At 44.4% G+C, this 12,719-nt stretch overlaps 1 protein-coding gene across 1 annotated transcript; it reads right to left on the reverse strand.

Moving 5' to 3' along the window:
• Positions 1 to 5,814: 5,814 nt before the first annotated feature.
• LOC109249310 (olfactory receptor 8S1-like) lies at positions 5,815 to 6,750 on the reverse strand. The gene has a single exon (XM_019419672.2). The coding sequence runs from the start codon at positions 6,748 to 6,750 to the stop codon at positions 5,815 to 5,817; it is 936 nt and encodes a 311-aa protein (XP_019275217.2).
• Positions 6,751 to 12,719: the final 5,969 nt, after the last annotated feature.

A 12,719-nucleotide genomic window follows, 5' to 3' on the forward strand; every position in this document is an offset into this window, starting at 1 on the left:
GTCCCACCTGAATCACCTTTTTAGTTAACTGGTCTCACAGATATAGTTTATTTAGCAGGTATATCTGCCCCAGGTTCCTTTGGTTGAAGCGCCATCTCCTGGCCAGAGAGGGTTAAGCCCAACGAAAGGAGATTCTGAGCTTTTATTTTTGCTAACATTGAATGCAGCCACCATGGAACTGATTTTTTGAGGACCTGCCTGAAGTTTCCTGCTAATCCACTTTGCTAGATCTGAGGCTTAGGTTTTATCATTTTCAGATTCCACTGGAAGGTTTATTACCAATAACTGCTTTGAAAACGTGCTGATTCAAATCAAGGGTGACTTGGCAACCGTCTGGCATCAATGATTCATCTCCACCCCCTTTAGCAGAACCAGAGTTTTTCTATCTCAGTAATGCCTTAGCCATATTTTTAGTTAAAAATGAATCAGGGACTGGACTTATAATCCCCCTTCTGATACCAACCGAACTAATGGCAGCAGTTAGTGCTTGATAAAGGGCACTCACAGGACCCCAAATAACAATGCTTACAAATCTATGGTTGTTGCCTAAAGGGACACAGCACAGCAAAAGCATCAAGTAAGGATAACCTCGTAGCCAAAAGCGACCCCACAGCAAGTTATCCAGAGACACCTGGCATTGGCTCCAATTGTCCTCTTTCCACAGTGCCATGGCAGGACATATTTCTTAGATCAGAAATCACTCATGTGTGCATGGAACATTTTGGAACCAGGAAGTACAAAAGGATTCTAGAACTACCTTGTACCTTGTTAATCATATAGATCTTGCTATGTAACCAGCCTCAATAGCAGAGGTCTCTATGAGGTCTCACTGAGACCAGATACAGTCAGTCTCATTGTTATCAATAAACAAGGCTGACACACTGGGATAAGCCACTTCAAAAGTCACCGTGGACCCATGGATACAAAGCAAACCATTTATCAGTGCATTTCATACCTTGACCATTTCATGGCATACTTTGATCAGTGCCATGCAGATGTGTCTCTTATTTCAGTAAAAAATTTCAGGCCAATTTGGCATCTGCTGGAATTAACCCTTATAGCACAGCACACTCTCCTTCTTTAGTATTAAATCCCTGTCAATGTAGAAAGCTCCACACATTCTAGATGCTCACAGGAAGCTCGATGGGTGAATCAGTGAATGAATAAGCAGAATTTGCAATCCCAGGCTTTGGCTGACTGATTTCCTTTCCCTTTCTTTTCTTTTCCTTTAGCATGTGTGTTTTTCATATTAAAGGCATTTGGACAATTAATCATTCACTGTTGCTGAGTTCACTGTTTCAGTTCTTCTAACATAGTTAGATCATAAACTCTGGAAAGCTGAGATATTTTTAATTTTTCATCCCTACCTCTGCTTTCTCATGTTCCCAGTCTTCCAGCTGGGTTCTCTGCTATGATGTCTGTCTCTTACCCATGCTACATAGTAGATATCAGCAAAGCACTGATACTAAAGTATGGTCATACTAAAGTATGGTCATCAGGGTGACATGTGCTTAATATATTCTTGGTGAATATTTACTAGAAATGAATTAATCTCAGCGCGCCTGGGTGGCTCAGTCAGTTAAGCATCTGACTTTGGCTCAGGTCATGATTTCATGGTTCATGGGTTTGAGACCCACGTCAGGCTCTGCGTTGACAATGTGCGAGCTGCTTGGGAGTCTCCCTCTCTCTTCTCTCTGCCCCTCCCCAGCTCTCTTTCTCAAAAATAAATTTTAAAACTTTAAAAAAAGTGAAATAATTTCAGTGTACCTGTATGCTTGGATTATATATAGTTCTGAGAATAATAGGTATGTGCCTAGGTCTCTACATAATATCACTGAGTCCTTATAAAATTCATAGGAGATGGGGCACCTGGGTGGCCTCAGTTGGTTAAGCCTCCGACTTCAGGTCAGGTCATGATCTCGCTGTCTGTGAGTTTGAGCCCCGTGTCAGGCTCTGTGCTGATAGCTCAGAACCTGGAGCCTGCTTCGGATTCCGTGTCTCCCTCTCTCTCTGCCCCTCCCTGGCTCATGCTCTGTCTCTCTCTCAAAAATAAATGAACATCGAAAAAAAAATTAAAAATTCACAGGAGAAGTATATGATTACACTCATTTAAAATTTTTTAATGTTTATTTTTGAGAGAGAGAGACAGAGCACAAGTGGGGGAGGGGCAGAGAGAGAGGGAGACACAGAATCCGAAGCAGGCTCCAGGCTCTGAACTGTCAGTCCGATGAGGGGCAACTCACGAAATGCAAGGTCATGACCTGAGCCAAAGTCTGACATTTAACCTACTGAGCCACCCTGGTGCCCCTGATTACATTCATTTTAGAGAGAAACTCACAGAAATTAAATAACCTATGTATTATTAAAAAAGTTTTTAAGCAATCTCTACACCCAACATGGGGCTTGACCTCACAACGCTGAGATCGTTAGAGATCAAGCATGTTGCACCAGTTGAGTCAGCCAATGCCCCTTAAATAACTTATTTGAGGTCACACAGGTACTACCTGTTTGGGCAAGGATTTGAAATAGGGTCTGTTTGAGATAAAATTTTGGCTCATTCACATTGCTACCATAAGTCTCCCAAGATATTTCAGGAAGCAAGGTGGGTCGCATGCTCCAGCCCTGAAAGAGGGGGCGGGTTCTTCTTTTCTTTAATTTTCTTGTAGCTAGCTTAGAAAGTTCCCTCATGTTGCTCCCTGGTCAATCCATTCCTTATTTTATTCAACCTTGACTTTCTGAAATTTTATAATGCAGGGTGTGTGTGTATATATATATTTAGATATATTCTTATTAGAAGATTAATTTTAATTATATTATCCTTTTTTCCCTTGTCATTACTTTTGTTTTGACCATTTAATTTGTTAAGAACTCTAAAAATCTGTATAACATCTTCCACAATTATTATATTTTTGTTAATTTCCCTTGTTCTTTTCTACAGTATTTTATGCTATGTGACTTGAGAGAGAGAGAGAGAGAGAAACATTGAGAGAGAGAGAGAGAGAGAGAGAGAGAATCTTAAGTAGGATCCACACTCAGTGAGAGCCCGTGTGGGATTCCATCCCATGACCCTGTGATCAGGACCTGAGCCAAAATTAAGAGTTGGATACTCAGCTGAATGAGTCACCAGGCACCCCTAATTTTTTTTCTTCAAATTCAGTTTTGACTGACAATGAGACCTTGACGACTGCTTTCTCCTTGTATGCATTTTCTAGTTTAGATCTTTGAACAACTATGTATTTACTTATTCATTCATTCATTTAAATTTATTTCTGAGCGAGAGAGATAAAGCATAAGTGGGGAGGGGAAGAGAGAGGGAGACAAAGGATCCTGAGCAGGCTCTGCCATGGCAGCAGAGAGCCTGATGCGGGGCTGGAACTCATGAAGTGTGAGATTATGACCTGAGCAGAAACCAAGAGTCAGATGCTTAATGCACTGAGCCACCCAGGCACCCCTATTTTATTTATTTTTAAATGGTTTATTTATTTATTTTGAGAGAGAGACAGAGAGAGAGAGAGAGCAGAGGAGGGGTAGAGACAGAAGGAGAGAGAGAATCCTAAGCAGGCTCTGTGGTATCCACATGGAGCCCCATGCAAGGCTTGATCCTACAAACCTTGAGATCCTCACCGGAGCCAAAATCAAGAGTCCTGTGCTCAACCAACTGAGCCACCCAGGCGCCTCTAGATCTTTGAACGATTTTTTAAAACTTTCAAACTTCATGAGTCACTTTGAAGTCTTTTTTTTTGAGATTATGATTTTTTATTGTTTAAAATAATTGGATTTTTTTAGTGTAGCTGACATACCATGTTACATTAGTTTCAGGTGAACAGCATAGTGATTCTACAAGTTTATCCATTATGAAGTCTTTATTTGGAAGTCTTTATTTTGTATATAACATACAGCTTTTATAACCCAATCTTAAAGTCTTTTCCCTGTAAGCGATGAGTGTATATTCCCATCACTGATATTTTCTGCCATGTTCTTGAAAAAAAAAATTTTTTTTACTGTTTTTTTTTTTTCTTTCTCTCTTAGTGCTATTTTGTTTTCTATCTATTGTTTGTGCAAGAATGTTATGCTGGTCTTACAATTCTGAAGACCATTAGATACCAGATGACAGTGTATATAATATGTCCAGAAGAAGAAAGAGGACACCCCAAAATTCTGCAGCAAGGTAAGTTCTCTTTCATATGTAGAGTAAAAATAGACTCTCAGATATGCAAGGTCTTGGAATATTTCACAATCCCCACTTCTTACCAAAAATCTAGAGGAGTACATATGACAACAAAATAAAAACGGAATGAAATAAAGAGCTCATGAAAAATGATTGGTGACACTCAAACGGTGGCTGTTAGTGTTCTGGTGCTCTACGTGCCATTTCCTTTAATCCTCAAAATGACTATACGATATAGATACTATTATTATCCCAATTCTGTATTTAGGAATCCGAGACACAGAATAGGTAAGCAATTTGTCAGGTTCCCAAAGCCCCTAACCATTCTGCTCTGATGTGCCAAAGGGGAAGTAAAATGGGGGAATGTGCTGTGAAAGGGATGCCAGTGAATATTAAATAAATTTAAACATAGAATGAAGCCTCAATATAGATTATGATTAAAATCCAGAATTTAATTGATTTCAACAGCACCCAATGTAAAGATAATAACTTGTTGATAATATCCACGGACAGAAAATCCCAAAGGGTGAAAACAAAAACAAAAATGAAACAAAAACAAAAACTGGGGAAGGATATTGAAGGGGCAGAGGGAGGAGGAAGATTGTTAAAGTAAAATAAATTTGTAATCTTTCGTGGGAGGTGTCGACATTTTTTTTTTAAATTTTTTTTTTTAAACGTTTTTATTTATTCTTGAGACAGAGAGAGACAGAGCATGAACGGGGGAGGGTCACAGAGAGAGGGAGACACAGAATCTGAAACAGGCTCCAGGCTCTGAGCTGTCAGCACAGAGCCCGACGCGGGGCTCGAACTCACGGACCGTGAGATCATGACCTGAGCCGAAGTCAGACACTCAACCGACCGAGCCACCCAGGTGCCCCGACATTTTTTTTTTTAAAGTTGAACTTCAATGGGTATTGAGGAGGGCACCTTTTGGGGTGAGCACTGGGTGTTGTATGGAAACCAATCTGACAATAAATTTCGTATTAAAAAAAATAAAGTTGAGCTTCATAAACACAGATTTAAGATGAGCTTAAAATTATAAAGCGGAAGTAAAGATTGTCTAAATGTTACAGAGGGCAATAAAATGGATAAATCTTTAACAAGATAGATCAGTAGGACAAAAAATAATAAGGGTGACAAGATAAAGTACGTTACGGATTAATTCAGGAGACACAACATCGAATCACGAGCTCTACGAAGGAAGTGGTGCTATGGTATAAAGGAGCAGAAGAAAAAACAGACCTTTATAAGCCACAGAGATAAACTAGATATAATTTCATGTATTTTACTTTTTGTTGTTGGGAGAGCCAGGGAGAGGACGGTACAGGGCTCCCTTCAAGTTAGTGGTCAAGAATTGTCCTTTCAAAAAAAAATTTTTTTTAAATGTTTATTTATTTTTGAGAGAAACAGAATGTGAGTCAGGGAAGGGCTGGGGCACACAGAATGCAAAGTGAGCCCCGGGCTCTGTGCTGACAGCACAGAGCCTGACGTGGGGCTTGAACTCGTGAACTGCGAGATTGTGACCTGAGCCAAAGTCAGAGGCTTTAACCAATCAACCAGCCACCCAGGCACCGCAGAGTTCTTCTACCTGAGGGTCAAGCAGACGGCAAAACAAATTTCTCTCCTGCACTCTGTGTCCTTGTTCACTACCTAAAATAGTGTAGGTATTTCTCCACTGTCCTTCTCACAGCCGCCTTCACCTCTACGTTCTTTAGGCTGTAGATGAGGGGATTCAGCAAGGGCGTGACTGCACTGTACTGCAAGGAGGAGAGCAAATCCAGGGAGGAACCCGAGGTGGGCATAAGATAGCGAATCAAACCTGAGCCAAAGAACAGGATCACTGCGATGAGGTGGGAGGAGCAGGTGGAGAAGGCCTTGCTTCTGCCTGAGGTGGAGGTGATGCGCAGGATGGTGGAGACAATACGGGTGTAGGAAAAGAAGATTGGGAGGAAGGTTCCCAGCCCATGCAGTAAGGTGGAGCAGATCAAGATGTCAATATTGATGGAAATATCAGAGCAAGACAGAGGGAAGAGGGAGGGCAGCTCACAGGTGTAGTGGTGGATGGTTTGGGCCTCACAGAAGTCCAGGTTAATAGCCAAAAGCACAATGATGACTGAATTGAGGGAAGCCAGGCCCCATGAGGCCAGCACCAGCCTCACACAGAGCTGGCTGCTCATCACCTGGCCGTAGAGCAGAGGGTGGCAGATGGCGGCATAGCGGTCATAGGCCATCACCGAGAGCAGAAAGGCTTCAGTCCCTGCGGTGATAAACACAAAGAACACCTGAGTCAGGCAGCCCTCTACTGAGATGGTTTTCTTCTCAGACAGAAGGTCCTTCAGTAGCTTGGGCACAGTGACAGAAGAGAAGCAGAGGTCCAGGAAGGACAGGTTACTCAGGAAGAAGTACATGGGCGTGTGGAGGCGGGAATCGGTCCTGATCACCAGCAGCAGCATCAGATTCCCCATCATGGTCAGGAGGTAAATCCCCAGGAAGAGCACGAAGAGCAGAGCCTGGATGTGGGGGTCGTCGGACAGCCCCGTGAGAATAAACTCGGTGATGATGCTGTGGTTCCTCCAGGCCATTTGTGGAGGGGATTTCCCTGGAATAGAATAGAAATAGCGATGAGATCTGTCTCCTTCAGGTCATCACCCCTCTTACCATACATCCCTTGAAGCTGCCCTTACTGCATCTCAGGAAAAGTTTTTATCCTGTTTTGTTATCAGCGATCCTACGTCAGTCTTTGCGTACTTCAGAGAATCTTCTGCCCCTTCCATTAGGGATTTCACTGGGCCAATGAATAGCTTTGGTTCACCTACACATTCATAGTATTTAGATTCTACCAATTCTTCTTAGACTTTAGAAATCGTCAAAAATCTAGCACATATCTGAGTGGTTTTCTAAACCTTCTTTCTTCAATGTCTCAACCACAAGTTTTTGGTTCAAAATCATCCAGTGATTTCCTACCAGAGTTGATATCCATTAGGCACAGTAGGTCCAGTGCCTAGGGCCACAGTTGTTACATGGCTGATGAAAACATTTTAAATTTCTTTTAAGATCAGAAGAATCTGCATTCTATTCATCTTTATAACTGCAACATTTCAATATCTCTTTGTATGGAAAGAAAAGGAGCCTAGGGAGGAAAAAGTGCCTGGAACCATGAAAGTCATAATGTGTCCTTGCTCTCTACTTATGAACAGAGCATTTAACTTTAGGAAGACTTTATTAAATACAGAGCATTTTTTTAATCACTATCTCAATTGTTTCAAGGCAATTCTGTAAAATTTGATAAGGAATTATTAGCCATGGGGCAAGGAATTTTATCCCCATTTTTACATGAGAGAAGTCTGATATTAAGGGGTATTTTGTAATGCCATGTTGACAACAAATAGAAGTAAAAATAGGAGAAGTAGAAGTAAATTACATTATTTTTTTTTCCTAATTATCAGCCCAATGTCTAGGCTTAGTGCACAGTGATAAGGAACACTTTTCTTATTCAGATGCTTCAAATTCTTCTTCATCTGCCCTTAAACTCGTGGCCATTTTGGCTGCTTTAGATACCAGAAAGGTCTATTTGTTTCTGTGTCTTTGCTCACATTCTTCTTCGTATGTTCTCCTCTTAAGCCCACTGACCCAGACTCTCCTGGGTCTTCCAGTGTCATCTGTAAACCTGCTTTTTGCTTCTAGCCTGTCCTGACTGCCCAGCTCTCTGTTCAAATCACTGGACACTTGCTCTCAGGTGCCTTATGGCATAGTCTGAACTGTGTGTCTTGTCTCATGTTAGACAGCGATCTCAGTTTTCCCCTCCCGATTGTGAGCTCCTTGAGAATATAGATCACAACTTGACAACAATAATCACAAATCAGCATTTCTCTGGCTCTTGCCTGCCCGTTGGCTTCTGATTACCTCTCAGATTTCTGTCCGATTATTTTGGAAGCCTCTCCACGTCATCTCCCGTGTGCCTTAGAAAAAAACCTCTGGACTATCCTCAGCCCAGTCTCCTCCCGGACTCCAGCGGCCCCCACAGCGCTAGCGCCCGGCAGAAGTCCTGCTGACATTGCTGCCCCCCAGCGTCGCCAGGCTGCCCACTCACGCTGCGTGGAGGCCACCGCGGCTGAATTTCCAGGATGCTGTTATCTACCCAGAGCACACCGCCTCACGCCGCAGCCCCTCCTGCGGTCTCATTTTTGTAGAATCCACAGCATTGTTGCCACCATTGCAAGAAGCTGCTTGTAATTTATTGTGGATGTATCATTCTTTTATTGCCCCCTGCGGGTCAGAGTGAAGAGTCTTACGATTTTCTTTTAAGTGTTTCTTGCATCCGCTTGCTCTAGGGATCAGCTGTGTAACCAAGAGGACCAGATGGTGAGCAATTTATGTTAATCGTGATACTAAGAATCATTTTGAACCCTAGCTTCTCAGACTACATCCTATGCTAAGATTCCTTCCTCAGTTGGACGTCTGAGGCTAATTTAGCAGTATTCTGTTTTTGTCTGTCAGTCCACAGTCCGATCCCATAGTGGGCTTTTGTCTTCACAGAAATATTTAATCTTACCGATTCAGAGAGCCCTGCTTCTGACCCTTTCAGCTTTGCAGCCATCTTATGACTAGGTGCTAACTCGCGTCATGAAAAGCTTAAATTCTGATCCCATTAACAAATCCATCAGCCCCACTTGAGTCCATCTTAGACCCAAGTCTGGGTTACCTGTGTGCCAGGACAGAGAGGGCAATGTTCACCTCTGTGTGCCTGCAGGACACTAGCTTCGGTCCAGGGGTGGTGAAGCATAACTGGAGAAGTTACTTCTGAGGCTCCTGCATGGATAAAATTGTAGATACTGCAGTAAGTGAACACTGTATCTTGAATCCATACAAGCAAAGTAAAATGATACGTGGAAGCCATCTTCCCAAAGATTCCTGTATTTCAAAATATTTAGGGATATGGCTACCCTGGAAATCGCTTGCCTTCTTCCGCTTTCACTCATAAGGGGGACCTGGCTACAGTGTCCGCTGGGGCTTCAAGCTCTCTCATCTGAAGAAGCGTAGCATTTATGGAGAATCCTTTTCTGTCCTGCCCGACACCCAGGTTTTTTATGGAAGAAGGCAACAGCGACTTCTCTTGTGTGATTTCAGGTTGTCACAAAGGCATCTCCCTCCCCTTCACAATCCCTCAGCAGCACCCCAGATTGATGCCTCAGACTTCTTTAATGACCAGGAACAATTAATCCCAGATCAATGAAGCATAAAAGTAAAGCAGACCAGCAGTTACTCTTGGGAAGGGAAGCTTCCATCCTGAGATGTGGCAGACGGACACCAGAGTTAGAACATGGATTGTGGGCAGGAGTGGACAGGGGGGCTGGTCATGGAGGGATGGGAGATGTAGAAGGAGGATTTCAGCAGTGTCTTGGATAAACGCCTGTGTTGCCATTTTGCCAACACAGATGCCTCATACCCACCAGATACCTGGTCGTTCGATCGATTTCTCTTACAAAGAGATGAGAGAGGATATTGGGTATGTTTATGAGTTTATGGCTCTCAGGAGGTTAACTGTTGCAGGGGGACTTCCACAACGAGGAAAAAAGCCTACTGTGCTTCTAACTGTTGTGCTGAGCAAGCAGGAAAATAAGTGCCTCTGACAGTCCACCTTTCTCTCTGATACCTTCATTTCATTCCAGGTGTTTGCTTTTTGTAATCCTTTGGGGTCCTGAAGCATGAGAGGGATTTATTCCTAGACTTTACTTTTTATTTTTTTTTAAACATTTTTAAAAGACTTTATTTATTTATTTTTGAGAAAGCACAAGCAGGGAAAGGGCGAGAGAAAAGAGAGAGAGAGAGAGGCGAATCTGAAGCAGGCTCCAGGCTCTGAGCTGTCAGCACAGAGCCCAACATGGGGCTCGAACTCACAAGCCGTGACATCATGACCTGAGCTGAAGTTGGACGCTTAACCTACTGAGCCACCCAGGCGCCCCTATGCCCAGACTTTAAAGTGTCACTTCCTTAGTGTGAAGCAGGGAGGGAGGGAAGGTGTCTAGGGCAGCTGGTACAGATGCGTCATTCAGAGAAGCAGAGATATCAGAGTCCCATCTGGGGAGATGGTCTGCCAAGGAGTAAGATGCTCCCCCCTCTAGCTTAGGGACAAGGAACGGGTGGAGCAGACACCTCAGACTTTAGGACAGATGGAAGGGATCGTGGGGTGGAGAGGGGGGAGAGGAAAAGCAGCAGAATTGAAACATACACAGCACTTTACAGGCAGAAAAACAGGGGGGCCACCAGAAAACCAGACGAGATATTACCATTCCCCTGGCTTTTCTTGGAGGAGGCAACTCCACATGTTCTGTCTTCCCAATCACAAGCAGACTCTTGGTAGGTAAGTCCCGATAACAGAACCCCCGTCGCAAGCGTCTCTTTGCAGAGTATAGAGCCTTTTCTCTTTGCTGTCAGTGAGTGAGGGAAATTAGAATGGCTCGAGCTCTGGAAGCACTGGATACGTCACAGAATCAGGACTATTCTCCAGAACACCTTAACCTAGAGTGGGGTCATGCTTCAATGCAGGCCGCTGTATGGAAAGACAGGGACGGTTCTTTTTAAAGAAGCTCCTGTTCTGAACAACAGGCACACATCCCATGGATACCTTCTCACATGATCTCAGGTGCAGTAACGTGCCTGGTGTTCATTTATTTCCTCTGCGCTCCTGAATACTCTCTGAGAGCATCACCTAAAGAAAGAACAATCTAACAGAACCAGTCAGAAGGCCATCTGTACTTAGGGAGCCGAGGGGCTGGGTCGGGCCCCCAGAGGAAGCTGGGCCGCTGCCCTGTATTCCCTGAAGTCCCAGTCTGAAGCCGAGCTCGGGCCTCACTAACCGCAGTTCGCACTTAACTAGAAAGGTGAATTGAGTAGGAGGCACAGAGGTTCTCTCCAGGGCAGTATTTCAAGTTTCTGAGCTGAGGGAATTATTGAAAGCCTAGAAAAGACTATTATTAGGCTTGGGGTGGGAGTGGGGGTGTTGAAAAACAAGAGACTAAGAAAGAGATTTGAAGAAAAACTGCTGGAAAATGGACATTTCCCCCATGGCATCATTGGCCTGAGAAAGCCCGTAGAAAGTGTTGAGGGAGGTGAGCTGTGACACATTACCGCCTGAACTGCAACTCATTTCCAGTGGACATTGCAGTTTTCCTCATTCCTCCGACAGGATCGTCCGTTATAATAGTTAAACGAAAGGCTATAACTCCACCTTGGGAATATTATTCAGCCCTAAGTTTCTAGTGTTTCTATTTTAAGCACATACTGAATTTTTAAAGGAGTTTATTAAAGAATGGTAATTGAAGTATGTAATGAATTGTTTTTAGTAAGTCCTACAGAGGGTCTTTGAAATGTCTGAAGTCAAAATTTTGTATTTCTGATTTAAGACAGAGAAGCGTCATCAGCATTTATTGGGGCTCACATATAAGTAACAAACACGGAGGGCATGTTACCCTTCACCATTGGTGGAGGATGCCATGGAGTCCGTGGTCTCTGTGGAGCTGTACTCCTCCTGCCAGACCATCCGTGTGGACCCTTGGCTCGCCTCAGTGTACAGATGGGCCCGGGCAGGGCCAGGAGGGGGTAGATGGGTGATGAGAGGGCCCTACTCACCCCACTTGCTCTGTGCCCACACGGCTCCCTGGCTCCTGGGTGGCATGACTGAAATTGCCACAGAAACAACGGGTGGAAATTAAGATGGACACACTAATGTTTCAGCAAGGCTTGACTTTAAACTTTAAACTCCTCCTCATTCTTGAAACCTCCCCATCCCCTTCACTTGTTTTTCTGTGGAATCCTTTGTTCAGGACCTCAGTATCGATGTTGACATCCCGCTGACCTCATACTTAGGGGACTGGTTGGCCGGTGCCAGCCCCAGTCATGAGACCATGGCTGGAAGAAGACATGATGAACGTGGCTGGCTCCGTGTCCCGGATTTGTATCGAAGCTGCCATATTCTGTATTTTCCTAGAAACCCCTCAGCCCTTTACCCCTGGATGGGCTTGCAGTCTTGGAGGCATGAGCCTGCAGCAGCTTCCTTCACCTGGCAAAGTAATACCTATCTTCCTTCTTCACACCCAAACTCTCTTCGCCTTACATATCTCTGCTCCAGAGCACAGAGGTCGGTTTTCACTAACATGAGACATGTTACATGTACAGCTCCCAGATGCCCATACGCGGCTTCCAAACACTTCTCCAGGGTGGGTAGTGCTCCTGGAGGGTGCTCCCCAAGGGACAGGGAGGACGGGCCCTGTGGGGGCAACTAGACAGGACAGAACAGATGGACACACGCATGTCCCTGATTCCGGGCAGCCGCGGTCCTGCCCAGAGTGGTGCCTGTGACCCAGCAACCCTAACACCCTAACACATCGTGAGGGCCAGGAACTGGAAGGGCAGGGTTCCCTGACCACTGGGTGTGTGTGCCCCTGTGTGAGCGGTTATGCTGGGTGTCTGGGGGATAGGGAGGTCTGGACGGCCCACCCTGAGTTCTCTGCTCCCATCTCCAGGCTGGTCATGTGAAGCAGTCATGGCTGGG

Source organism: Panthera pardus, unplaced genomic scaffold (genome assembly GCF_024362965.1).
Source record: "Panthera pardus isolate Hobbes unplaced genomic scaffold, ASM2436296v1 HiC_scaffold_6, whole genome shotgun sequence".
NCBI lineage: Eukaryota > Metazoa > Chordata > Mammalia > Carnivora > Felidae > Panthera > Panthera pardus.